The 26,068-nt window shown below is 39.7% G+C and overlaps 1 protein-coding gene across 1 annotated transcript in view; it reads left to right on the forward strand.

The window, feature by feature from the left end:
* LOC105026825 (heterogeneous nuclear ribonucleoprotein L-like) overlaps positions 1-26,068 on the forward strand; it is a 75,802-nt gene that overhangs the window by 19,390 nt on the left and 30,344 nt on the right. The window contains exon 2 of the mRNA XM_010898564.3: positions 17,485-17,603. Coding sequence (XP_010896866.2) covers positions 17,485-17,603 — 119 coding nt within the window. The remainder of the gene's footprint in view (positions 1-17,484; positions 17,604-26,068) is intronic.

A 26,068-nucleotide genomic window follows, 5' to 3' on the forward strand; every position in this document is an offset into this window, starting at 1 on the left:
AAAATATATTGAGATATCTAAATACGTTTTAAATGCTAATGTTTAGATCATAAATGTGTCACATTGTTGACGTCTTAGCTGTGTACCGGCAAGTCTTGGGGCCCAATGTCCCCGCCCCTCCCACAACTCAAAAGATGCTAACGCTTGCGAAATCGACATTTGCCCAAAGCAGCGTAACTAATGCTGCTTGTTATCTCACCATTGTTTTATGACAGATCTGCTGTATCATTTGTGTTTATGTAGTCTGTCCATGAGAGATTATGCATTGTACAGAGAATAGTGTTTTTTTGTTTTTTTTGACATAGATGAGGGGTGTATTTGTGGCCTGCATTTCTAATCAGGCACATGCTGGTTGAGTGGTGTTTTGAGGCACCATTGCCTTTTGGCCCTGAAACAAAGGGTAGTAGCAGCTGGACGCGGGGGCCTGTTATCGTCCTCCCTCTCTCTATTTGATGACAGTAATTATCCACACTCCATTATCATTTATTTGATGGCACTTTGACTTCGGGTTGGCAAAAACACCTGGGGTTTGTTTGGTAAGTTATTGTAGGATGATATCAATGGCTTGTTTGTTCAGTTAGATGTTTGGTCACTGGGGACTTTTTTACCAACCACCTCCCCACCAACACACACACACACACACACGCCTATGTTTTTCTGTCCTTGTTGGGGCCTAATCCCAACCTCAATAACCTAAACAGTATGCCTAAATAAATGCGGAATCCTAAAACTAACCATTATTGCCGAAACCTTAATGTACTTGCTTTACACTAAAGCCGTCCCCAAAGCCGGAAATTCCTCATGGTAAACTGGCAAAAAACCTTGTGGGGACAGATTTTCTAGGTTTTACTAACTTTGTGGGGACTTATGTTCTCCACTTATACACAAACCTGAATCACACACACACAAACAAACATGTGGGATCAGGTGCCGGGAGGCTAGTGTAATAAGAAAGACAAGCTGGAGGCAATGAAGAGTGTGCAAAGTAGGCCTACTGTAATGCACTCAAAGTAATGTACAAAGGAGCACATAAATAAAGTGTAAATAATGAAGGGTATGGCCCTGAATAATGAGTAATGGTCTCCTTGAGGCAGTGTGTAGGTGTCTGCGTTTGTGTGTTTGTGTGAGACGTGTGTGTCTGCATGTGTGCATGCAAACATTTAGGGTTGCCCTATGCCGAATTCCCTTCAACTGATTTATGGAGGGATTAGCTATCTATGCCGGACCGCGTAAGCGGAGCCAACCTAGAAGATGTTTCTTACTGACTGAGTGAGTGAGTGACTGACTGATTACCCCTTGTTAAATAGCTTAGTGGTTAGAGCCGTGGGCTCCAGAACAACAGGTCCTGCGTTTGAGTCCTGTAACAATCAAAACACATTATGCCTGAGGTTCAGGACATACAAAAACTTTGCTGGCACCAACTTTATGTAGCTACATAATAGGAAGCCTAAAATAAAACAGTTCTGGTGGATATTAGGAGTTGTTCAGGATAGACAGACACTTCGCTGGCTACACGATTCTCTCGTGTTTTCACTTGATGACAAGGTCTGTTATCGTAACCTATATTGATACAGTAGTTCAATGTAATTCACAAATTGCTAATGAGCTGTTAAAATGGTTAGCCACAATCAATGCTTTTTATTGTGGGCCGGCTGAACTAGGCTTGCCTTGTTTCTTGTTTTCAAGAGAGATTAATATAGTCTCCAATCTCCAGTCTCTACTCAAGGGATTGAATACATTGTAGCTAACCTTTCTTGAGTTGAGTTGGATTCTGCTGTGGCCTTAGTAGGATGATGCTAACGCTGCTTGAATCTTTTTGGTGTAGATTACTGTGGCTGTGAAGGGGAGTTGACATTGGCCAATGCAGTGCAGTATTTTTCTGACAGCCGGCATTGAAGGCAACATAACTGATACATTGTTCTGGATTTTGCTTGTTATGCCCACACACAGTTTTAAGTTGAGGAGTGTGTTTATGTGTGTGTGTGTGTGTGTGTGTGAGTGGGTCTCAGAGGGCACTCTCCTCGCCAAATATGCTTTCCCCACCAAAATAGACTTCTCAGTTGATGACAGAGTGCAGCTCTCTCTTGCATTTTTGTTCAGGGTTAGGGAGGCTTCAATTGATCTAAAACATGAAAAACTTGGAACAGATTTTTGTTCTGTGTATGCATCCACACTTTGCATATTTTATGAAAACATTTCATGGAAAGGATATTGGGAATTCTGGAAGTCACATTGCCAATTGGGCTTGTCAGAGTTCCTGAAACACTCTCAGGACAGCAGACAATTCTTAAGTCTCTGCATTATCCTCCTCACTTGAAAAAACATAGGTGAGTACTGGGATGGAACAAAAGCTTTAAAAAGTATTCTTGTCTACCCTTCAGGCTTCTGGAGTTCTGCCTGAAATATTCATTTGTCATAAGCAAAGAAGGGTCATTGAGGTCATCATTACTTGTGTTGTAGACCCAGGTTGTAATAAAATGTAAAATTATTTGAAATACATTATGTTCCACATAATCGATCAAATTAAAACTGCAAAACAACAGTGTACAGCAATCAGGCACTTAAGACAGGCTACTTAAAGGCTAGAAGACTGAAAATAATATTTGAAACGAGGTCAGGTGTGAGGTTGGCTCACTTAATCTGCCTTTTAACTCATATGACATTGTGATATCAGAGAGTAAAGGGACTGAGGGGATTTGTTGAAAAACATACGGAGAGGAAACAATGTAAATATATTGACCAAGATTGTTTTAACAGAGCGTGGTACCTCCAAACAGAAGTGGCATGCAGAATAACGGATGACGACAGAGCGTTTCATTTGCCTCTGAAGTACACGCTGGGAAGTATCCTAAAACACCTTTTTGTTTGGTGACGTAAAACTTTTGCCATAATGTCTTTTTCTAGTAGACATTTATTTTCTGGTTGAGGAAATGTCATGTTACCATATTACGATCAACTAGTGTTTGTTAAAATCAAGTCAAGGTTATTTCTTTTTGTGGTGACAATAATACATCACCACCAGAATTTAAGGCTGGAAGTGTATAGTATTGCTTTTTACCTATGAGAGCTGGGACAAATAACTCTTATAGAGAAACTCTTTATTTAAGCGACTTTTTAAGGATGTTTTAAATTGTGAAATAAAATGACAAAAAATACAATGCTAAAATATCATAATTCGATGCAACTCCAATAGTCAATACTTGTGGAATAAACCCCGATTTGGCTTTTTTTTTTTACCATTCTTCACATTATTGTTCATGATTTGCTTTCATGATAAGCATTAATGGACAGCAATCTTAAAGTCATGTCCCAGATTCATGACTGGGTATTGGTCAGGGCTCTGACAAGGCCCCTCAGGGACAATTACCTTTTTATTGCCAAGCCCCCCCACTGCAGCTTAAACTGCATGCTTTAGGTTGTTGTCATGCTAAAAGACAAACTTCTTTCCAGATATCTGCAGATTTTCCTTAGGTACATTGCTCCTATAATTTCCCCTTACATCCCGAAAGATATTTCAGTCAATGACGATGAGGAAAATCCCCATTACATGATGCAGCCAGCCCCACCATAATGCTTTACAGTAGGGCCTGCTGTTCTTTGAGTCATGTGTAGTGTTTGGGTTGTGCCAAAATTAACATTAATAGCCAGTTTTGCCCATAAAGACTCGCTCTGTCAAAGTTCCCATTGGCCATTTGTTGTTTTCTTGATCAGTCATACAGTTTGTACACTACAGTTACCCATGTAATAATACATTCTTGGTAGGTGTGCACCTTATTTAAAGGCTAACTACACACAAAAATATGTATTTATAGATATACTTTGTTATTTGTGCTATTAAAACCAAAAATGGATAATACCTGAATAATGTAATAAATCAAATGAGCTAAAAGCTAAAATAAAAAAGATCACTGGCATTAAGGTTGGACTACGGTTAAGGTTAGGCATCACAGTCCTGAGGTTAGGGTTAGGATAAAGCTTAACGGTAAGGTTACAAAAACAGAAAACGCCAGTCTAAACCACACAATTTTCCAACAAACAAATTCTCAAACATCGGACTGAAAGTTGGTTGCAAAAACGACCGCTCCCCATCCCCGACCACAACACCCTAGCAAACAGCCACTCTATTGAACTATGATTTAGAGGTCTTCACAGGTGCAAAAAGTTCAGTTCCGAAATTAACCAACATCTTTCCCACCCGACCCGATTTGCATGAATACAAATATTATAATTTTTTGACCCATTCTGAATGGATCCAAAGAAAAACAGATCAGTTCTGAAAAGTACTGTAGCAAAAAGCGAAAAAACAGTCCCATGCCTGTCCAGATCCGAAGTATCCGTTCAGCACTGACTGTAGAACTAGAAAGAAGACTCAAAATGGTGCAGATGCCAGCCGGTGCCATCAATAACACAAGTAGTCTGTTTTGGGCAAAATTTGCTAATTGTGTTAAATGACCTAAAACCAATGACATAACCTACAAGTTTTTTTTATTTATATTTATTTAGTTGCCTAACGCAATGTGACCAACTCTGCTCAGTTGTGAATTTTGGCATTAAACGTTTTGCAGTTTTGGCTGCATGCATTGCCTAAACATTCACTCACTGCATGCAATTCCATGAATATATTTTTGCCAGAGCAAATGTCTGAGCTGGCTGACTGGCTTGCTGGCCTACCTTGTTAAATAGCATAGTGTTTAGAGAAGCAAGCCTTCAAGCTACAGGTTCCGCGATCTAATCTCCTCACAGTCAAAATGAATTATGCATTTAGATTTGTTCCGGATAGACAAAAACTTTGCTGGCTATAACCTTCAGTATCTACATTATAGTTAGCCTAAACTAAAACTGTTTACGGTTATATTGCGATTTTATATTGGTGGATTTTTAAAGGAACGCATCTGTGCATGCTTTTGGGGGTAATAATACAGACTATCAAAACCCCTTGGGCATTAAAAGAGTAGGGGTTTCCACGATTCTCTTGTTATTTCACTTAACGAGAAAGTCAGTTATCGTCACTTATAGTTATTGTATCAATGTCATTCACGAATGAAAGAAAAACAAATGTCTTTGTGCCATGAAATTAAATAGCTTTGGTAGGGAAAAGTTCATCTTCAGTCTCGATAGCAATTGCTCAATTCTTATGACTATTCCTAGGGTGTAAGTAGATACTAATAAGCCGTTAAAACTGCCAGTGGCAAAAGCCATACAGTTCATAGACGCTATTTGTGGTGGAGGTAAACTTAATAAGAAACATTAGTCAGTTTAACACAATGTTGAACAGTGTCTAGTGATTTTAAGTGGTTGGCAGTACCACTCATGTGAGAGACCCGAGTTTGAGGACAGTGATACTTCATAATTTTAATTTAAAACTGTTTATAGTGCGACAATTTCTTGTGGTTTTCGAAGTACGCATCCGGACCTGCTTTTGGGGTCAGGATAGACAAAAACTTAGCTGGCTACAACATTCAGTAGCTACGTTATAGTAAGCCTAGTGGTTTCCACGAATCTCTCGTCTTTTCACTTGACGAAAATGTCAGTTATCGTCACCTATATTGATAGATACTGAATCAATGTCATTTGCGAATGGCTAATTAGCTGTTAAAAAGCAGCTGCAAAAGAGTTACAAAAGAGGATTTGTTCAGGATGGACAAAAACCTTGCTGGCTAAAACCTTCCACAGCTGCATTATAGGAAGCCTGAAATGAAACTGTTTACTGTTATATTGCGACTATTTCTGGTGGATTTTCAAATTATATTTTAGGATTTGTTACGGATAGACAGAAACGTTGCTGACTAAACGATTCTGTCGTCTTTTCACTTGAAAAAGTCTGTTATCGTCACCTATATTGATACAGTAGTTATTGTATCAGTGTCATTCACAAATTGCTAATAAGCTGTTAAAACGGCCTGTGGCTAAAGCCTCATAGATGCTTCATAGATGCTATTTGTGGTGGAGGGAAACTTTATAAGAAATATTACTCAGTTTAACACAAGGGCTGCAGTTTCGGAGATGCTCTGACCCAGTTGTCTTGCCATCACAATACAATACCCTTGTCAAAATCGCTCAGATCCTTATGTTTGCCCATTTTTCTAACACATCAACTTTTAACACAGAATGTTCACTTGCTGCCTAATATATCCCACCCACTGACATGTGCCTTGATAATGAGATTATTAGTGTTATTCACTTCACCTGTCAGTGGTCATAATGTTTAATGCTGATCGGTGTATATATCTAATTCCTACGACACTGCGTTAACTTTTCTTTTTGTAGATCCCTGCTAATGATGAAATTAGGTTGTTGTTGTTGACATTGCCTTTGGTTCTGAAGTGGTCTGTCACTGTGCAAGCCCATATTTGTCCCAATCAGCAGAATAGATCTACATATTAATCCTGTGTCAGCCTTCAAAACAAATAAAACAGCTAAACAAAATACAAAACACAGCACTCTCTCACATCTCTCACATCAAGATGTGAATATAGGATGTTAATAGACCAAATAATGGTATTTGTTTCAATATCTTTACATATTACCCTTTTAATGATACTTCACTCCTACCCACCTGCCAGATTCAGCTCAATTTTGTTTCAATGGTGTTCCTTGAAGTAGAAAAGGAGTTTATATATCATCCCCAATTGTGTTTGACAAAAGAGGGCCCAGGATACTTTCTATGCTTGTACCTACCGATTGTCTTCCCTTCTATCAGACAGCCTGAGGTGATTCTTCACACTTTACACAAAGGCTGCTTAACGATACCTTCTCCCATACTGATTGGGACCAGAGTCCTGTAATAATGGATAAAGGACCATTTTGGATGTTATCAGAATTAACAAATGAATGACGACTCTCAAAAAACTGCACCGAAACAAATGTTCCTTTGTCAGTTTGTTTGTTTCCTTGCAACCATTGCTGTCGGTGAGATAAATTATGCATTACTTCTCCCTTGTTGGCCCTGTTTGAGTGGTGTTTGACCTGGCACATGTGTACTGTTGCCGTTTATCCAAAGCAGGCAAGGCTAGGTTTACTGTGAATTTGGCTGGAGGAGAAGGATGAGAAAAATAGAAAGGAGAAGAGCAACTTAGTAAAGTTAATGGTCTTGCACTCCCAAAACCAAAATGCCTGTAAATTAAAAATGAACAGTGACATAGACACTACGGTATGTAACAAGCCAGGGATGACACACACATATACATATATATATATATTAATGGTATTTTTACTTTTCTTTGTTGTGTCTGTGACTGCAAATATCACAGTAAGGGATTTGACATTGCTTGTCTCCCCCTCAAGTTTTATGGTGTTACTTTGAAATCAGATTGTTAACCAACCTTTCACACTATGATAATTTGCGGTTTTTTTTGGTCAAGTAACATTTCTTGATTTATTTGGCCCTCTAGTTATAAGCGTGGGCCATACACTGTAAGGGTTGGACTCACCCCAAAACATTGGACTCACCCCTGAACAGTCTTCACAAAAAAGGCTTTCTTTCTGCGAACATCACTTGTGCCTTTGAAGAAAACTACTACCGTTTGTTCAGTGTTGTTCCCCTCACTGACAAAATGGAGTAGGCATGTGATCTCTTGCTTGTCTACGCATTTTGAAATACAAATTAAATGGTGGTGCACTAGAAAGTGGCATCAACAGTATGTTCTGCATGCAATACTGTCATGTCTTGGCATGGACTATCGACCTGGGACTGAAATGTGTGCATTGTATCAGATTTGATTGAGTTTCAGTAATTGTGCATTTTTACTGTGACAGAAGCTTACCTTTTTCCCTGGTTTGTCCATGAATCCCTATAGTATCGCTATAGTAAGGGTTGAGCTGTATGACCTTGTGACCAACAGCGTAGATTTGTATTGTATACTGGATGGGTCAGGGTCAATGGATCACAGGATTTTCACGCTTTCCAGGGGGGTCAAATTGACCTGTCTGGAATATTGGGGGGGGGGGGGGTCATGACCCCCCTGGCCCCCACTTCTTCTGCACCCCTGCTTGTGACATAAACCTTGCCGTAACTTGCTTTCCCAAAGTGAGAGGACTGTGCAATTCAACAGTCTAGCAATGAGCTACAGAGATTTATGAACTTGGAAATATTTACAATATTTATCAGTCCTCTTTCTACACAAAGCTATGCTTACAAATATTGTTTAAGGTAGTTAGGTTTAAAAATGTGTTCATTGCATCTAATGTAAAGTACATATAATATTTATATCTGAGAGACTGCGAAAACTAGTCGGTTTTGGGGTAAAAAGAGGTTTTGTGTAGTTCCAGCTGCTAATAATGGACTGAAGGACTATTGAAAACTTGATCTATATTTAAATTTAGTCAAACAGCAAAATGTATTGAAATGACTAATACATATAGTTCACTACTCCCAGTGCACTCCTCCTTCCCAAAAAAAGCTGAGATCCTGTTGCTATGGAGACAAATACCAGGGCAAGGGAAGGAAGGGGAGCGGGGGTGGTAGTTAGTGGCCTTTGCTGTGGCCGTCGCCACAAGCAGGAGATAGCTGTACAGATGTCATACGCAGTCTTTTCTGTCTGGTGGTGGTTGTGGGGTGTGTGTGTGTTGTGCACACAGGGTATGATGTGGGGGCCAGCAATACCCAGGGGGCTTAACCCTGAGAAAGACTAGAGGGTTTTCTTTGCTCATCATGTCCATCCTGCCAGACGCTGCTGTTACCCCCCACCCCCCAAACGTCATGTGAAAAAAAAGAAACACGTCTTACGGTTGTCAGTATGTTTTGCTGACGAGCCGCAGCTAGCGACTCTTCACCATTCTCCTGTGTTTCTCTGTTCCCGAAGGCTTACCACCAGCGAGCTAGATGAAGTGTCAACAGGAAGAATCTGCTCTTAGATCAGTTGAAACTGTATCGTTCCCCCCCATTGGGAACTGCTTGAAGACAGTCATTGGATTAGAAAAGGCCATTTTCCCACTTCCAAAACAACTCCTTGGTTTGAGTGGATTTAGTGGTGGGGTGGGCTTAAAACAAACAGGAATTGAAGTGTGAAGAAACCTGCTGGCCCCGATGGTGACTCAGCAAAACGCCACATCAGGCCGGCAACCGGGGAGGTTGTGTTTCAATCCGGAAGGGCGGCACGGCGAGCACAGGTCCGGGGAATAAGCAGCACTGTGAGGTTTTCAGCCCATTCTGGGTGGTGGGCTGTGTAGCCAGAGAAAGGATTAGATGTTTACCGTTGCACTTTAGCTTTGATTCATCAGGCTGTCTTACATATGCAAACGTACACACACATAATGAAGCAGGCATCTCTCACAGGTGCACCCACGTAGGCTCTCTACCACGTACACTTGCAAACACAAACGGCATCAATCCCGGCATCTGGCCTAGTGTTACAGAAACATATCTTAAGTGTCTATTCTGTGACAGAGACCTGTTTGCCTTAAGTGGCTTTTTGAGTGTCTACAGGCAGCATTCTAAATATAACATGTGTGATTAAAGAAAAGATGTCTGCTGATACGTGAGTGCTTGTGAACATGTTCTTTGCGGTTGCGGATGGTTTTGTTTCTATTTTCAACCTTTTTTGAGAGGTTTCTATTGCAAATTATGTGTAATGTGTTTACTGTAAAAAAGGGCATGTTGAGAAGCGCTTTGCTGCAGGCAATGTTATATTTACAGTACATCTGGTTTCAAGGTGTACTTTAATTGACCCTTACAAGAGTAACGAAAAGGTTGGTGAAGCAGTAAAAAACCAAAATGTGAATGCAATGATGCGCATGCATGTGTAACATGTAACAGAGCTAGAGACTTGTTGTCTCTCAGTTACGGAACTACATTGTAAGGTGAGATAGTATGGTAGCAGGAAACACTGAATTGAGCGGCCGGAAACAAGGTCGCTACTGACTTTGAGCAAAAAGTGCAAGCCCTCATGCTTCGGCTTCTGCAAAGGTGCAAATACTCTGGAAGGTAGAAATGCTTTTGATTATCCAACCGCAACTGCCAATATTGTTAAGAGAAACTGGCATATTACGTGTACAGTAGTTCTCGCCAAAGCCATAATAGGAAGTGAAGTGAAGAATAAGGTAGTCATACTTGTACGATGTTTATCCTTGAATAGATTTGATGACATTTTACATATCATTCAAAAGGTTTAAATGGTAGACACAGGGACTGAACTGAAGTCTCCGCTGGAGTAGCTTTGTAACTGACCGGAAATGTTACTGCTAAACCACAGGCTCTACGTGCCTTACATGTATTACATGTTTTGCCATTGGATACTATACTACTGATATAGAAGAGACCATGGGAAGATTCGAGAGTGTACTGAAATAGGCCAGATAAAACTAATGTTGCTGCAGGTTGCTGGTGTTCGTATACCAGAGGAAGCGGCTTGCACTGAGAGACCACGCTAAAACTGCTTTTCTTTGTTGCTTTTTTTACATTCTTCCTGACCATATCAACCTTTCACAACCTAAACCTCACTTGTGTTGGTTACTTTTGGAAAATGACTGAAGCTACCCCCCCCCCACCCCCCCACCCACAGAATTATAATAGGCTTTGTTTTTTAATGATGACCAAATGGATGTGGCTTGCATTGCAAAGTATTTTTCCTGTCCGTTGTGTGGTCGTCACTAACAGTCTTTGATGTACCTACAGTGGGGAGAACAAGTATTTGATATACTGCCGATTTTGCAGGTTTTCCCACTTACAAAACATGTAGAAGTCTGTAATTTTTATCATAGGTACACTTCAACTGTGAGTGACGGAATATAAAACAAAAATCTAAAAAATCACATTGTATGATTTTTAAGTGATTCATTTGCATTTTATTGCATTACATAAGTATTTGATACATCAGAAAAGCAGAACCTCATAATAATTTGGTACCGAAACCTTTGTTTGCAATTACAGAGATCATACGTTTCCTGTTGTTCTAGATCAGGTTTGCACACACTGCAGCAGGGATTTTGGCCCACTCCTCCATACAGATTTATGTGTACTCCATACACAAGACAGTAGATTTGGGGGGGGTAGTGGGATCATAACACCCAAATTGTAGAGACAGGTCACATTCCCCCCCAACCCCCAATATGCATCACAAACCTACACCCTTAATGGTCCGTTGGTCTTTTGGTAAAAGTTGGCATGCAGTTATGCATCTAACCAGAAGTGCAAGGTTTTTACATCTATTAATTATATGTATATTACTAGTGGAATGTGCAGATGTACAATGAAGGCAAATGCAGTACAAATGGCAGTGCTAAATGTGCAATTAAGGAAAATAGAGGAGGGAAGAAAGTTTACAATTATTAGGTATAGTGTGTGTTGTGGTATAGTAGAAAATCTTAAATGGCGTTTTTGATGTGCAAACGAGGCAAATAAAGAAGTAATGTAGTAGGGTAGCATGAGCAACCGGGATGCAGAGATAGCAGCACTAAGGTCCCCGAGGTAGATGTGTGTAACAACTGTAAGAAATATATAAATAAAAATGCAAGCACAATGGCAATTCTAAATGTGCAAAGAGGCAATTTGAATGTACAAGGTGTATGTGCCACTGAAATGCAGTGATAGAAGCAGTGAGGTTCCTGAGGTCCAAGCGTACCTGCAACAACTGAAAAACTTCCTTTATCAGGCTTGCAAGGCAGTGTCAGAGTAGTGCAAAGGAGTAGTGCAACAAGATCCCAGAGAGAAAGGGGGGTATGGAAATGATGGGTCACAGAGTTCACAGAGTTCTCTGGGTCACAGAATTCAGGAGGGTTACAGTAACTGGGAAGAAACTGTTCCTGAGCCTGCTGGTGCGGGACCAAAGAGACAATTAGGAGAGCGAACAGTTTGTGTCATGGGTGTGAAGGGTCCCTGATGATCCCGGACACTGCTTCCGCTGGAGGTCTGCGATTGCAGGAAGCTGGGCACCAGTGATGTGCTGGGCGGTTTTCACCACTTGTTGCAGGGCCTCCGGTCTGCTATGGAGCCGCTGCTAATCCACAATGTGGCACAGTTTGCTCTTGATTGTGCAGCAGTAAAAGTTTCCTGGAGGATCCTGGAGATCAGACGGTCCTTCTTCAACCGCTGCTGCGCCTTTTTGACCAGGGCTGAGGAGTTTAGGGTCCAGGAGAGGTCCTTGGAGATATGGATACCTAGGAATTTGAAGCTGGACACGCTCCACCTCATTACCATCGATTATGACTGGGGTGTGGCTTCAGCTTTTAGACTTCCTGTAATCCACAATGAGTTCCTTGGCTTTCTTTGCATTGAGGTCAGGTTGTTGTCAGCACACCATGCCGCCAGGCGCTTGACCTCTTCCCTATAGGCTGACTCGTCATTGTCACTAATCATGCTGAGCTGAAGTCTATGAATAGCATAGACAAAAGGTTTTTGTCTTTCAGGTACATGTTAGTAAAGATGTCACTTTCACTCCCCCAATCCCCATTTTTGCATCACAGACCTACACCCTTACTGGTACATGTTTGTCTTTTATAAATGTTTATTTCATTGGTACGTTTGTCTCATGGATACATGTTTGTCTTCCAGGTTAATTTGTGTTTCACATGTTCATGTTTGTCTCATGGGTATGTTTACTCTTGATGGTACACATTTGTCTAAAAGGCCGTGTTAGGGCAACTGCAAGCATACAGATTTAAACAATGTGCATTTGGAAAGTATTCAGAACATTTAACCTTTTCCACATGTTGGTACATTGCAACCTTATTTTAAAAAAAAAATTCAAATGTATTTAATAAAAGAAAGAAAAAACAACAGATCTACATAAGTATTCAGATCAGCTTTTTCTCACTACTTTGTTGAAGAACCTTTGAAAGTGATTACAGCATCATGTCTTTGGTATGACGCTACAAGCTTGGCACACCTGTATTTGGGGAGTTTCTCTCATTCTCTGCAGTTTCTCTGAAGCTGTCAAGTTGGATGGGGAACATTGCTGCACAGCCATTTTCAGGTCTCTTCAGAGATGTTTGATAGACATCAAGTCGGCACTCTAACTAGGCCACTCAAGGACTTTAAGACATGTCCTGAAGCCACTCTTGTGTTGTCTTGGCTGTGTGCTTAGGCTGTCTTTTTGGAAGGTGAACCTTCGCTCACACTGCTGAGTGGATTCCATCTCGCTACTCCATCCGGACACTACAATATACACCTTATTAATGGAGACCTTCAAAGATTGTCGTCCTTCTCGCTGATTGCTCAGCTTCGCCAGATGGATAGCTCTAGGAACAGTGGTGTTGATCTTTCATTTAGGAATGATGGGGACCACTGTTCTCTAGGACGTTCAATCCTGCAGACAGGTTTTGTTACCCCTCTCCAGATCTTTGCTTCAAAACAATCCTGTCTCAGAGGTTGAAAGAAATGGACAGTTCTTTCAACCTCATGCTTTGATTTTTGGTCTGACAAACACTGTCTATGGGACATTATATAGACAGCTGTGTGCCTATCCCAATTGGTGGATTCCAGGTGAGTTGTAGACACATTTTAAGGAGGGTCAATGGAAAAAGGGTGCACCTAAGCTCAAATTTGAGTGACATAGCACAGGGTCGGAATACTGTAAGATTAGATTTTTTTGGATAGTATGTGGTATTATGTTGTTTGATGAAGATTTTTTTTAAAGCAATTTCATTTTAGAATAACGCTGTAACATCACAATGTGGAGAAAGGGAATCTGAATGCTTTCTGAATGCTCTGTATAAGTAACATGAAATAAACCTAATTATCTGAAAAAATTAAGTTACAGTAAAATATAGATATTGTATCATCAGGGATGATTCATTCACAGCATGGGACATATGTCTTTTAGTTTACTTATAACCTTATTTAAAATAGGAGGAGAATTTCATTTTCTTCAACTACATTGCAAATAATAGAATACGTTATTTGGATGTCTGTGGTCTTTGCGTTGAGGGTTAGATTGTTGTCAGCACACCATGCCGCCAGGCGCTTGACCTCTTCCCTATAGGCTGACTCGTCATTATCACTAATCATGCTGAGCTGAAGTCTATGAATAATAATAATGAATAATCACCTTTTGGTTCTTTTTTGGCTTACATTTAGGCTATCTATCTGGTCTCAAACTGAAAATGATTCTGGAAACAAAATGGCCATCATATGAACGAAAATGAGTCATTTTCTGAACTGCAAAGAACTGTTGAAAAGCTCAATAGATTAATGTAGAGTCATCACATCCTTGAAGAACCCTTATTTCAAAACATACAGATCAAAATCAGCCAACTTTTGCAAGCAATCTTTTTTTCATTATATCTGAAAAGCCTTTAAACCATCAGTGAAACAAATGTTCTGTCTTTTACGAGGGGTGTTGATATACATATAATATAATAATATACATATAACTTCTCACCTGTTCAATAGAAAAAAAAGTACATTTATATTTAATTAATTTAGCCAACACTTTGATCCAGTTTGACTCACAGTACTAAGTGATTGAAGCATTTTTATATTTTTTAGTATTAGCTTATGGTGACTTACTGTTGTTGTTGCTACAGAATCATGCCACCATTTATCGCAACTCAACTGTGAATGTACAGACAGAGATACTACCTTCAGCTTTGAATAGTCAGTTGTACGCTTGCATAGGAAAAGTAGTGGTAGGTGACTGTTACAAAGATCAAAAGGAGACAGCTCCATATATTTTTGAAAGCAGCAACTTCTCGAGAGAAAGAAAAAAGCAGATTTTAAAATAGTTTTCTATGCTTAATTTTACCCCAGCGAGAAGCACACCACTTATTCTATTATTCGTCATCAGCAGACTGACATTCATTCTATCTGTGTATCAGCGCCTGTCATAGAACCGCACAAAAGAAGATTGAGTCTTTTCTTTACTACTGTGACAGGCGACACTTTTTTCCCCCCTGCTCTCACATTTTCTGAGCAATAGAAAAGATCACCAGGAAAGGAATGGGAATATAAAAATGTTTTTACAGGAGCATTTTGAGATACTTGTTGCTTTCCGAACACATTGACTTTCTTCTTCAGACAAATACCCTTCCTGGATTGAGGTTGTCATTTCCAGGGCTTCTTTGAGTTATTTCTCGGGATGCCATTGGCTTCATATGGATTTTGCACTCACACACTCCCTGTCGTGGTGGGAGAAAGCTCCCGTTTTTGTTACATCCATGTCCAAAATGCACACCTTAGGAGATAGGTGGTTAATAAGGACTAAGTCCACCTGGAGAGACTTGGGGTAAGAATGTGGTCAATTGGAAACGAATCTCGTCAAAAGCATAGTGCCTGTCGGTGAAGATTTAATTTGTCTCTGTGTCAGAAGTGAAGTGTGGGGATTTGCGGGAAGAGGGATTTGTTGCAGCGAACAGCCCTGTAATGAACCGTCCTGGACTTCTGGAAGAGCTAGCTTCTAAACAAAGGGCCTAGTAATTGGTTACCTCTGAGGTGCAGTGTCCCTTGTCGATGCAGTTCCCCAATTCTGGGCTGTGTAGGAAACAAGGCAGCCTGAGTCATCTCGGCACGAGATGAGGTAGAAAAGGTTAGCTTGGATGTCAGACACTAAATGTATTTTTGTATTGCAGATGCTTTGCATTCTGATTACAATTAATGTAAGCTTATGTTCTTATGGAGCCCCAGCCACATCACAAAGACTTGTATATTAATTCTGGCAAATCGCATCTATTTGGACGATTATAAAAATGAATCATATTCACTGCAGGTGCTTGTGGTATGGTTGATTGTGATTATGAAAAATCTCATTACTTAAAATCTGGCAGAGGTCATTCATCTTAAAGAGGTTTTGTAGTCATTTCAAATTGGTCCACCCCAACCTCCTTCTTCGTAACGGCTTAATAATGTGCTTAATGTGCTTTTCATCATCTGTTTTCCAGAATTGCAAACCAAGCAAGACTCTATGAATGTGCAGCGTTCAATTTGCGGATGAATTGTGTCATTTTCAGGTAGATCAGCTTTCGATGCTGTTGCGAGACTTGCATTTTACAGTAGCATTGGTAATGATTCAGAAGCTTTTTCTTTAATATTTCAGCATACATGTACATATTTTAATGCCTGAATAGCCAATCCAACATAAATGAATCCATCAGTGAGCATTCGAGTATGGATCCCCCTTTTGATTACGCTTGTTTTGACGTATGTAAGCCTTCATGAATTTTCAGATAAATCTTATGAACGTGTCATGCAACACTTTGTTAAGAGTTCATACCCTCAATTTATGTAAGCCCTTTTCCTTTGAGGTGCACTTAGATTTTCCTCATCTTTAGAAAACTTTAAAGAGACTGTAGGATGGGAAGAGTAAAATACACTGAAGCATCACAATTGAACACAGTGCTGCAGTTTGACAATGTCCAGCTTCCACAGTCTGAAGGCTGTTGGGTTTATCGCAGGCTACATTGACAGTGCCAGTGACAGACCTTGTTGTACGTACCATCCTGAAACGCAAAGCCCTTTGCTTGACACAATCTGCAAAGGCTACATTTCTTTTGAACTAAACTAATATTAAGAAAATGACTGAAAATATTCAAATAAATCCAGATGTTGCTAGAAAACACAAACAAATCATATTTAAACATGCAGAAGGGTAAATGCATTTGGAAGATAACATGCTGCTGCGTTATTCCTTATGTACTCCAACAGCAATTGTTCTATAATTATAAAAATGCCTCGCCATTGCACAGAGGACCTAAATGTACACAGAGGTCATAAATGTACAGAGGTACATTTAATGTTAATTATAAGTAAATAAACCATACATTTATAGTGCTTTTCGATAGAAAGTGAATTTCAAAGATGCTTAAAAAACAACACAAAAAAGTTTAACAAGAAAGTATGGGTTCTTGCAGTGGCAGATCTTGATTTAAATGATCTGTTCCACACCTGCCGGGGTTTAGGCCCTTAAAAAGGCCTTAGTAGCAGAGTGAATGTTGATATCAATGGGAGAGACAAGGGTCAGTCAAATAGAAAGGCCCTGTTCTTTTTCTTTTTTTATCACTCGCCTTCACCTAGTTTCTAAGTTGTTTATGTGTCATTAAATGTTTTAGATCTTTGAAAAAAATTGCATAACATTAAGTTATATTGCATATACTACTGAGCCACAGGTTAAATTCTGATTGGCAGGTTAACATGTTCTGGCCTGCCTTGTTGACCAGCTAATGTATTTCTATGAAAGATTCATCTGGACGCAGCTGTACCACTCAGTTCCTGATCTATAGAGAACATTATTTGAAGAGTTGTCTAGAGAGGAAAAGGAATCGGAGAAAGATTAATAGAGTTCTGACAACGTACTGTGACAACATACTGTTTGTTTTCTGCTGTTGAAGTGCATTGAGATTCAATGAAAATTGCTATATATTCAATTAATGATTATGTTTTGTTATTAGTATTGTTATGTGAAAATTGCACTTTGGAAATGCTAGCGATGTTTTTGAATTAGTTAGTCCTCCTCTGCTGTGAAACTAAACAGCCTTCAATCGTACCCCTGTGGTATACATCATTTGACCTCTGACCTTTCAACCCCATTTGACGAATGGCCTTCCTCTCTTCTCCAGGACAATGGGGAAGACGCTCACCGGATTGCCCCTTCTCCGGTGGTTCACGTGCGGGGGCTCTGTGAGTCGGTGGTGGAGGGCGACTTGGTGGAGGCCTTGGAGAAGTTTGGCAACATCTGGTCAGTCCTGCACAGTACAATATTTATTTGTGTCTGTTTGTTTGGGGAATTCCAGTGCATTTCTTCCATTATGCATGCAGATATTTTAAATGTACTTATGTAATAGGGACCTTATAGGAGCCATAAGGACTAAAGATGCAACAGGACTTATTTTTGCAACAGGCAGGCAGACAGTTAAAGCTGCAAATGGAGATTCGCTCTGAGAATTACCCCTGTCCAGTGACAATCAACCACATAGCTGGCATTTAAATATTAAAGACATACAGTATTCTGTAATGTATCATATCAAACTGCGTAATAGTTTTAAGCAGACATTTGCTAGAAAACCCACTGAATACAGGGACAGGAAATTAGCCATACTGGTGTCCCTGCAGGAAGGCCATACAACTATGGGAAAGATCTCACATCTGCAGCCAACATTTAATCACGAAACAAAGACATCTCCAGTGGCTGGACTCATATTGACAATAGACGCCCTTAAGAACCCATAAATCATTACTATATGGCATTGCCATGGCATTTAGGTCCTGTATTTCATTTTGAGCTCATGTCTGTCCTCTTTAACATCAGACCACATGTATTTACCGAAGGGTAAATGCTCAGGGCAAACATATGGGACTCTTATTTTAGGTCCCTTCTGGGGAAGCCTTATTTGGGTCACTAACACAACTGGGAACATACAGCCGAGGATTATTTGAAGAGCCCTTATTTGAAGAACAAGAAAAAAGACAATACTTGGTAAACACTCAGGTGGCACAACTGATGTACAGTTGAGACACAAGGGAGTCTTTCTGGACAAAACACACCACTTGTGTATCATCTGTTTTGTGCTGAAAAACTCAGTAGCTTTTTGGAATAATGTAGTGTGGTTGAGATTATTGTAAATATCTTCCACCATCCATCTGTGTGTCTCCTGGTATTACCGTAACTCAGGAGGTTGCTGCTTTGAGGATTTTATGGGGAGGGGATTTGATTGCAAAGTACTTGACCTGTGAGCTGGTAGTCTATGCTTCCCGGCGCTGTCCTCAGAAGTAGAGATCAGGCCAGGGTATTTTTAGATTATGCAATATTGATAACGTCTGTCAGAGTACTAAATGGGCAGACACATTTTGACACGTGAGCTCTCACTTCAAATCAAACACTAACGGAAAGGACAGCATTTGCCTTAGAAGAACGGGGAGGCTTAATTGTGCAATCCTGTTCTGTATATAGGGGAAAAGAGCATTTTAAGTTGCTTGTTTAAAAAACGTTAAGGAATTTAACAATGTCACCTTCAGGTAGAGTAGAATTTATTAGAATGGAAATTACAGCCTTATACTGTAATAACTACCAGCCATTATATTAGATAATGTAAGATACCAAGTGAACAGCCTGCAAAATATAGCCTTATAAGGGTGACAACTCTTTTTAGTTCGACAAAAATAGATCTGTGGTTAATAGTGGTGGCAAGAATTTAAATGGATTTGGTTATTTGTTGCCTTAATCTGTGATCTCACCCGAAATGTTAAGTTACAAATCAATTACATCCGTGGTTTGGGGTTTATTTTGATAAGACCAATTCTCATACACGCATCTACATTTAATTTCATGTCCCTGCATGGTGTCTGTAAGAAAAACAGTGACGGATTCAACCAGGGATTTGGGGAACTGAAATTGGAAGTGGGCCACTGAGATTCTTGCTTGGTCTTTTTCAGTGTGTGTGGATACTTACTGTGTATGAATGCTGTCTCTGTTTCCTGTGGCAAGATGGAGATGGTTTCCTGAATGCTGATTCTGATCTCCAGCAGAGAATATAAAGAGTTTCTTGCTATTTCCGATATGAGGTTATAACAACACTATTGTTGCTGTTCATCAATGGAGGTAGAAGCATTTTTTGAGCCACTGGGCAAGTTTCGCCGTGCTTGTGCATGCTTTGTTGATGTACTGTAAAGCACTTTGTGACAAATGTTGTGAATGACAATTCAAAGTCGTAGACTTCTTCAGAGGAAGACAATATTATAAACATTTACATCTAGGGTAAATACCAAATAAACCAGAGAAGCACATTTCCATTGCTGTTCTCTTGGATAGCGAGATGGCAGGTCGTTGTCTTCACCAATGTTTTCAACGGACTGAGCAAATTGAAAATATTTTCATATAAAAATACTATGGTAACAACTTTTTAGTTTTTGTAACAGCCACCAATGAGAATTTGCTCAACATTCTTTTTAACATTCTCATACATTTTCCAGATAATGTTTTAACACGACATATGCGTACCTTTTTAGAACTGGTATAGATGTGTTAATTAATGCAAATTATGCAAATTACACTAAATAACGTATTCCTAGTCAACAGACATGGAAAAGTTAGGATGTGAAACACAGTAGATTTGTTCTCTCTTACCTGAATGCTTGAAGATATAATGTTTTGTTTTACTAATGGTAATTATGCAAATTGTATTAATATAGTCATACACAATACACATTTAAGAGTTTTAAGTGAGAATAGCCTAAACATGAAACAAAATTGTTTTGGTCTGTCTAGCTTGAACGGTTCACCAGATATCTTTTGAGGGTTGATTAATGCTGATGAGTCAAATTAAATGAATTAATATAGTTAAAAAACAACACAAGCGCCTAGCGGCATTGGTGCTCTGACAACAACCTGGTCCTCAACGCAAAGAACACCAAGGAACTCATTGTGGATTACAGGAAGTCTAAATGCTGCAGCCACGCCCCAGTCCTCATCGATGGTAATGAGGTGGAGCGTGTGTCCAGTTTCAAATTCCTGGGTGTCCACATCTCCAAGAACTTCTCCTGGTCCCTCAACACCTCAGCCCAGGTCAAAAAGGTGCAGCCACGCATGTTCTTTTTGAGGAGGCTGAAGAACCATCTGTCCACCAAGATCCTTGTGAACTTCTACAGCTGCACAATCAAGGGCATTCTGACAAACTGCGCCACATTGTGGATTAGCAGCTGCTCCATAGCCACCGGAGAGCCCTGCAACGGGTGGTGAAAACTGCCCAGCACATCACCGGTGCCCAGCTCCCAGTCATCGTAGACATCCAGCGGAAGCAGTGTCTGCATAGGGTAACCGGGATCATCAGGGACCCTTCACACCCTTGCCACAAACTGTTCGCTCTCCTACCATCAGGCAGGCGATACAGGTCTCTTTGGTCCCATACCAGCAGGCTCAGGAACAGTTCCTTCCCAGCTACTGTAACCCTGCTGAACTCTGTGACCCAGAGAACTCTGTGAACTCTGTGACCATCACTTCCATACCCCCCTTCCTCTCTGGGATCTTGTTGTACTACTCCCTTGTACTACTCTGACACTGCCTTGCAAGCCTGATAAAGGAAGTTTTCAGTCATTAAAGGTACATGTCTACCTCATGAACCTCACTCACCTGCATTTCAGTTGCACAGATAGCTGTAACATGGTGCTGCCTTCAAGATAAAACATCATATGGAATTTACCGTGACATTTGAGGAGAAATGGTGTGTTGGGAAGCACTCTGCCAAAGGATGATTATTTGCATTTGACGAAGCCACATCAACTCCTACATACATGTAGGCCATGTGATTCTGCTTGCTTTGCATCTCTGATTGTTTTCATTGGTTATCATTGGCTGCTGACGTCATTTACTTTAAGCTAAGAGTGCAGGTTTATAATCACAGTTTATTTCATTTTGCGTTTTGAAAATCCATCACTGGTGGGCATAATACGTTTGCACATGTAAATCTTATTTCAATTTGGGTGTTCATGATTGCATTCACATGACAGGGGTTTCTGCAACACTTTGACAATGTTGGTTGTGGAGCAAATCATCAGACTACTGCAGATTTTTGTTTAATGCGCGAAAAGTTGCGCATATCTTAATTTTTATATACAACAATGACAATACCCTTTTCGAGTAATTGGCATTCATTTTCCAACAATGTTTTGAAGCACTTAAAAACATGAATATAACATAAATAACAGAACAGGTTTAAGTATCATTAGATTTGGGTTATGTTCAGATATAAAGTCAGATTCTGGAAGATTGAGGGTTATTGGATTAATTGGAATGACTGAATATCTGACAGACCTTTAGCGTGTAATGTAGAGATGTAGCCCAATCATATTGAAGTAAAAAGCAATGGTTTACAAACCCATTTCCAAATGCACTGTAGCCTACACAACCCATAAGGTAAAATGCAAATTCCGTTTTCGGCCAGCTATGTAAACTCTAACATTGATTGATCCCGCAATAGGTGTTCAGTTGGTTATAGGCTATTACTATTTGTTTACCAATGTCTCTTAATATTGAACGTAATCTAAAAGTAATTCAAAGTAATCAGATTACGTTACTGAGTTTGAGTAATCAAAAAGTTACGTCACTGATTACAAATGTGGACAGGTAACTTGTAACTGTAATAGATTACATTTAAAAAGGAACCTACCCAACCATGCCCATTTGTAACGAACACTATACCTAATACTTGTAAAATGTCTGCGCTCCTCTATTTGCCTTATTGCACATTTAGTATTGCTCATCTACACATTCCACTGGTAATATACATATACTTTTTATACATTTTCTGCCCTACTCTATTTACTTCGGGTTTACTGCATTTTATTGTACTGTACTTGTACTGTTCAATGACAATAAAGTTGAATCTTATCTAATAACATTTCAAGCTAGCATAGACTTAACAGGTATTAATACCTTATAATTACAAAAGCTAACATATCTCTTTTTAATATTATTTTAATTAAACATTTTAAATCCTATGAAACCCACCAACTCATGAATAGCAAATTGGATCAGTCTGGACATGAGAGATAGTTCATGTTGATAGTTTAAATTGTTTAAACTGTACAACAATCAGAAATAAATGGAACAATTAAAAGAAATTCTGTTGCTTTTTTACTGTTATCAATAGTAAGGTGCAGTGTTTCAAAACTCCAAACAGAAACTCTATCTTGCATTCAAAACAAAAGATTGATCTTGTGGTAACACCTTTTACCACAAGATCAGTGATTCCCCCACTAGGTTTTTGGTGAAATACAATGAGTACATTCGTTAAGTTATCAAAAGATAACATTGTGCAATTCTTTTAGTTATTTTTTGAAGTCATTGTAACAATCAGTTAGACCAAGACCAACCAATGTAAGACGTGTTTCAAAATTACTCTTTGATGTGCTAAAGGTAATCTGTTGCAGTTTATTTCACAGTTTACATATTAGGCAAAACCCTTAACTGTACATTACACAATTGAGAGAAAATAATTTCCATAGTTTCTGCCCCATAATCAAGTCTGATCACTGTAGACGTCTTATACAATCACTGATACAAAATTTTTTACTTTTACTGCATTTTTTTTGTCTAATCAATTGAAACAAGTACTATCAGAAATAAATAAATGTCAATGTTTAGCACACATTACACTAATTTGCATAAATTCTGTCTTCAGCATTTGGACATGGAATGTTGTCCATGTTGCAATGAATATCTTCATATTTTGGTATTGCAAACCCAAACATAACATTGGTCACTAGTGATGTCATGACATTGCTTAGCTATGAGCTGTAGAATGGTGACATGCTCATGGGGATGGCGGTCATAGACCTTCCACCTCCATAATGAAAAGGAGATTATGGGGCCAGGTCAAGGTTCAGGAATCAGGCCCAAAACCATTCCTGAATCACCTCTGAATGCTGGAACATTAATCCCACACAATTTCATTAAGGAATGTAATGAGGTGTGCAGCCACAGCATTGAAAGACCCAAGAAGTGTCTTATGTCCTACCACCCCATTTTCAGATTTGGCTACACACAGGAATATGTTTCCCCACATTGACCAGGCACATGGACAGTTGGTTTTTGGCCAATGATAGGCGCTGGAACTGTGTCAAGTTTTGGTCAGATAGAAGCCTGCTTTATCAACAAAGATGTACTTGCGATGGTTCACAACAGTTCAGTTTGTAGTTTTGATTCTGTCCAGGGGCTCCCTATATTATTCCTCTGGCTTGCTATCTATCCTGCTCCATGTTGAAAGACTTTGCCAGTGTTGCCATAGCTTATATGGTTATATGCTTACCAGTTGTGGTACTACAATGGATGGCAATGATGTCCTGTTTACAAATTTTTTCAGACACTTTGGTATTATTCGCATGTATGTATGTGGTAATATTTCACTGTTAAAAGTTACCGACTGTCGGTAACTGAAAAACTCATGGTGATACACAATACCATTCTGCTAGACAAAACTGACATTAAGGTGTAGTACAGTAAGCAGTTAGTGTCAACAAAAAAGTAGAACAAAACTGAAATTTGTATATATAGGCCTAACAAACATTTCCAGGGTTGACTGCCGTGGTGAAAAGATATATAAACATTTTGACCTGTACGGCTCACACATTGACAATTTTATTTTCATTTTGGTGGCACAATAACTAGGTTTTAAATGTTTGGGCGAGTTACTACATTTTGCAGACATGCAATAGAGTTATTATATCCCATAAAACAGTTGATGATGATTGCATGATTGCACAGTTTAGAGAATGTTACTACTGTTTCAAGAAATGAGCCAAAGTGATTGAGAAAATCTGTAATACTCCAAGCTAGTGAGCTCCTGAGAATATGTAAAAACTATAACTGCCCTCGTTTTAACAAGCCTACATTCGAGGGTGGGAACAGGACTTCAGTCCGGCCCTAGTATTTACAAAGCCTGAGAATATTAGTCAGCTCCACTCTCCTGCAATGTCATGTGATTTTTACATTGTGGAGACCAGTCCAATGGCTCTTTTGAACAGGAAAAACCTTCTACTTGCCATTAGTGTGACTGAGAAATCAACGAAACACAAAGGCCACAAATAATCGCAAAAAATATGCCCAGGATTTTAGATCAGACAGTAGGCTCAATCAACTAATCACGTCATTGGTTGAACTTTCTGCACACAACATTTAAAAAAAATACCTCTGTGGTGCAGAATGATTTGGCCTAAAATACTTTTGATTCTGTCTTCAGTCAACACACCACATCCCATAATGACAAACAAAAGGTATTAGCCAGAAGATTATACCTTGTTTTCGCCAGATGTAGTGCTCGCTTTGGTGTCATCAGATATGTTATATGCCTTTTTGGAGGGGCTTCCGTCTAGCCAATTTACCAAAAAGGCATTTATGGAATGCTGCAGAGATGGTTGTCCTCCTGGCCAGTTCGGACATGCACTGTGAAGTTTGGGACCATATATGGATGCGTGCGTGTCCTTCTAAATCATGTCCGATCAGTTGAATTTGCTGCAGGTGGACTCCACGTTCTAGTGACATCTCAAGGACGTTCAAGGGCACAGAATGCATCTGAGCACAATTTGTAGTATCATAATACTTATACTATATTACCCTGTCATTACACTGAAAGTAGGGGACTGAGTACTTTCTGAAATGGCTCTATATATTGAAATAAAAATTATAATAGCTCCCTTTCAAGAGATGTTTTGTTTTATTTTGAATTATTTCAGTTACTCAACCTATCTGAAAATGTTTTGGAACTTCCCATACACACTATTCCATCCTAGTATAACCTGAATATGGAAAAGAAATCTGATTAAGAAGTCGCTGTCTGTGTCGCTGAGCAGTGCCCCCAAACTAATTTGATCAAATTGATAGAACATGCTGCCTATATTGGCCTGTTTGCATGTTCGTTCTGCTTTGTATCTCAGTCCTGCCCGCACAGCTGTTAAACATGGACAGTCAGGTGTAAGACAGATGTGTCTGCGCGAAGTGAGAACACTACATGGATTCTGTATTTCGATTTCATTCGTAGGGAACTTATAGCATTTAATTGGAATTAATTATTATGTAAATAACTTCCTTAATTAGAATTGTCAAACTGACCAGATTTGGGAAAGGTGATGCGTAATCATCATGCACAGGTCTGCCAATCATCTGTAAGTTTAGTGTTGAAACTAAGCCAGAGTTCAAGTTCTGATCTGTTATGTAGTTACAGGGAACTCCAAAAGTATTTGGACAGATGGCATTGTCTCTTCGAAAGCCTCCTGGTGGCGATTTGGGAGGAATGGGCTCAGGTGGTCGTGGTCACATCAGCCACTCCACCCTTCTTATCCTGGACATCTTTCTTATTTTTCCCATCTCCCACATTTTTCAGGCAGGGCATCTGTGAGGGCAGCTCACTACCGGGAGTTGTCCTTTCTGTCTTCTGCAGCCTCCTCCTCTTCTGTTTCCTGCTGCTTGAACTTTACCCACAACATCTTATGCTTTCTTTGTAGATTGTTCCCCAGCCTGCTCTCCTGGAGTCTCTTTATACTCCACCTGATGGGATGCAGCAATGCAAGGCGCCTGGCTGGCCTTACTGGCTTTCCCTGAGGGGCGTGGGGTGGTGTGTGTATGTCAAACTTGCTGTAATTTCGATAAGTTCCCTCCCATCTCCATTAAAATTCCCTCAAATTGAAGCTGACAATCCTATAGTCGTTGTATTA

Source organism: Esox lucius, chromosome 9 (genome assembly GCF_011004845.1).
Source record: "Esox lucius isolate fEsoLuc1 chromosome 9, fEsoLuc1.pri, whole genome shotgun sequence".
NCBI lineage: Eukaryota > Metazoa > Chordata > Actinopteri > Esociformes > Esocidae > Esox > Esox lucius.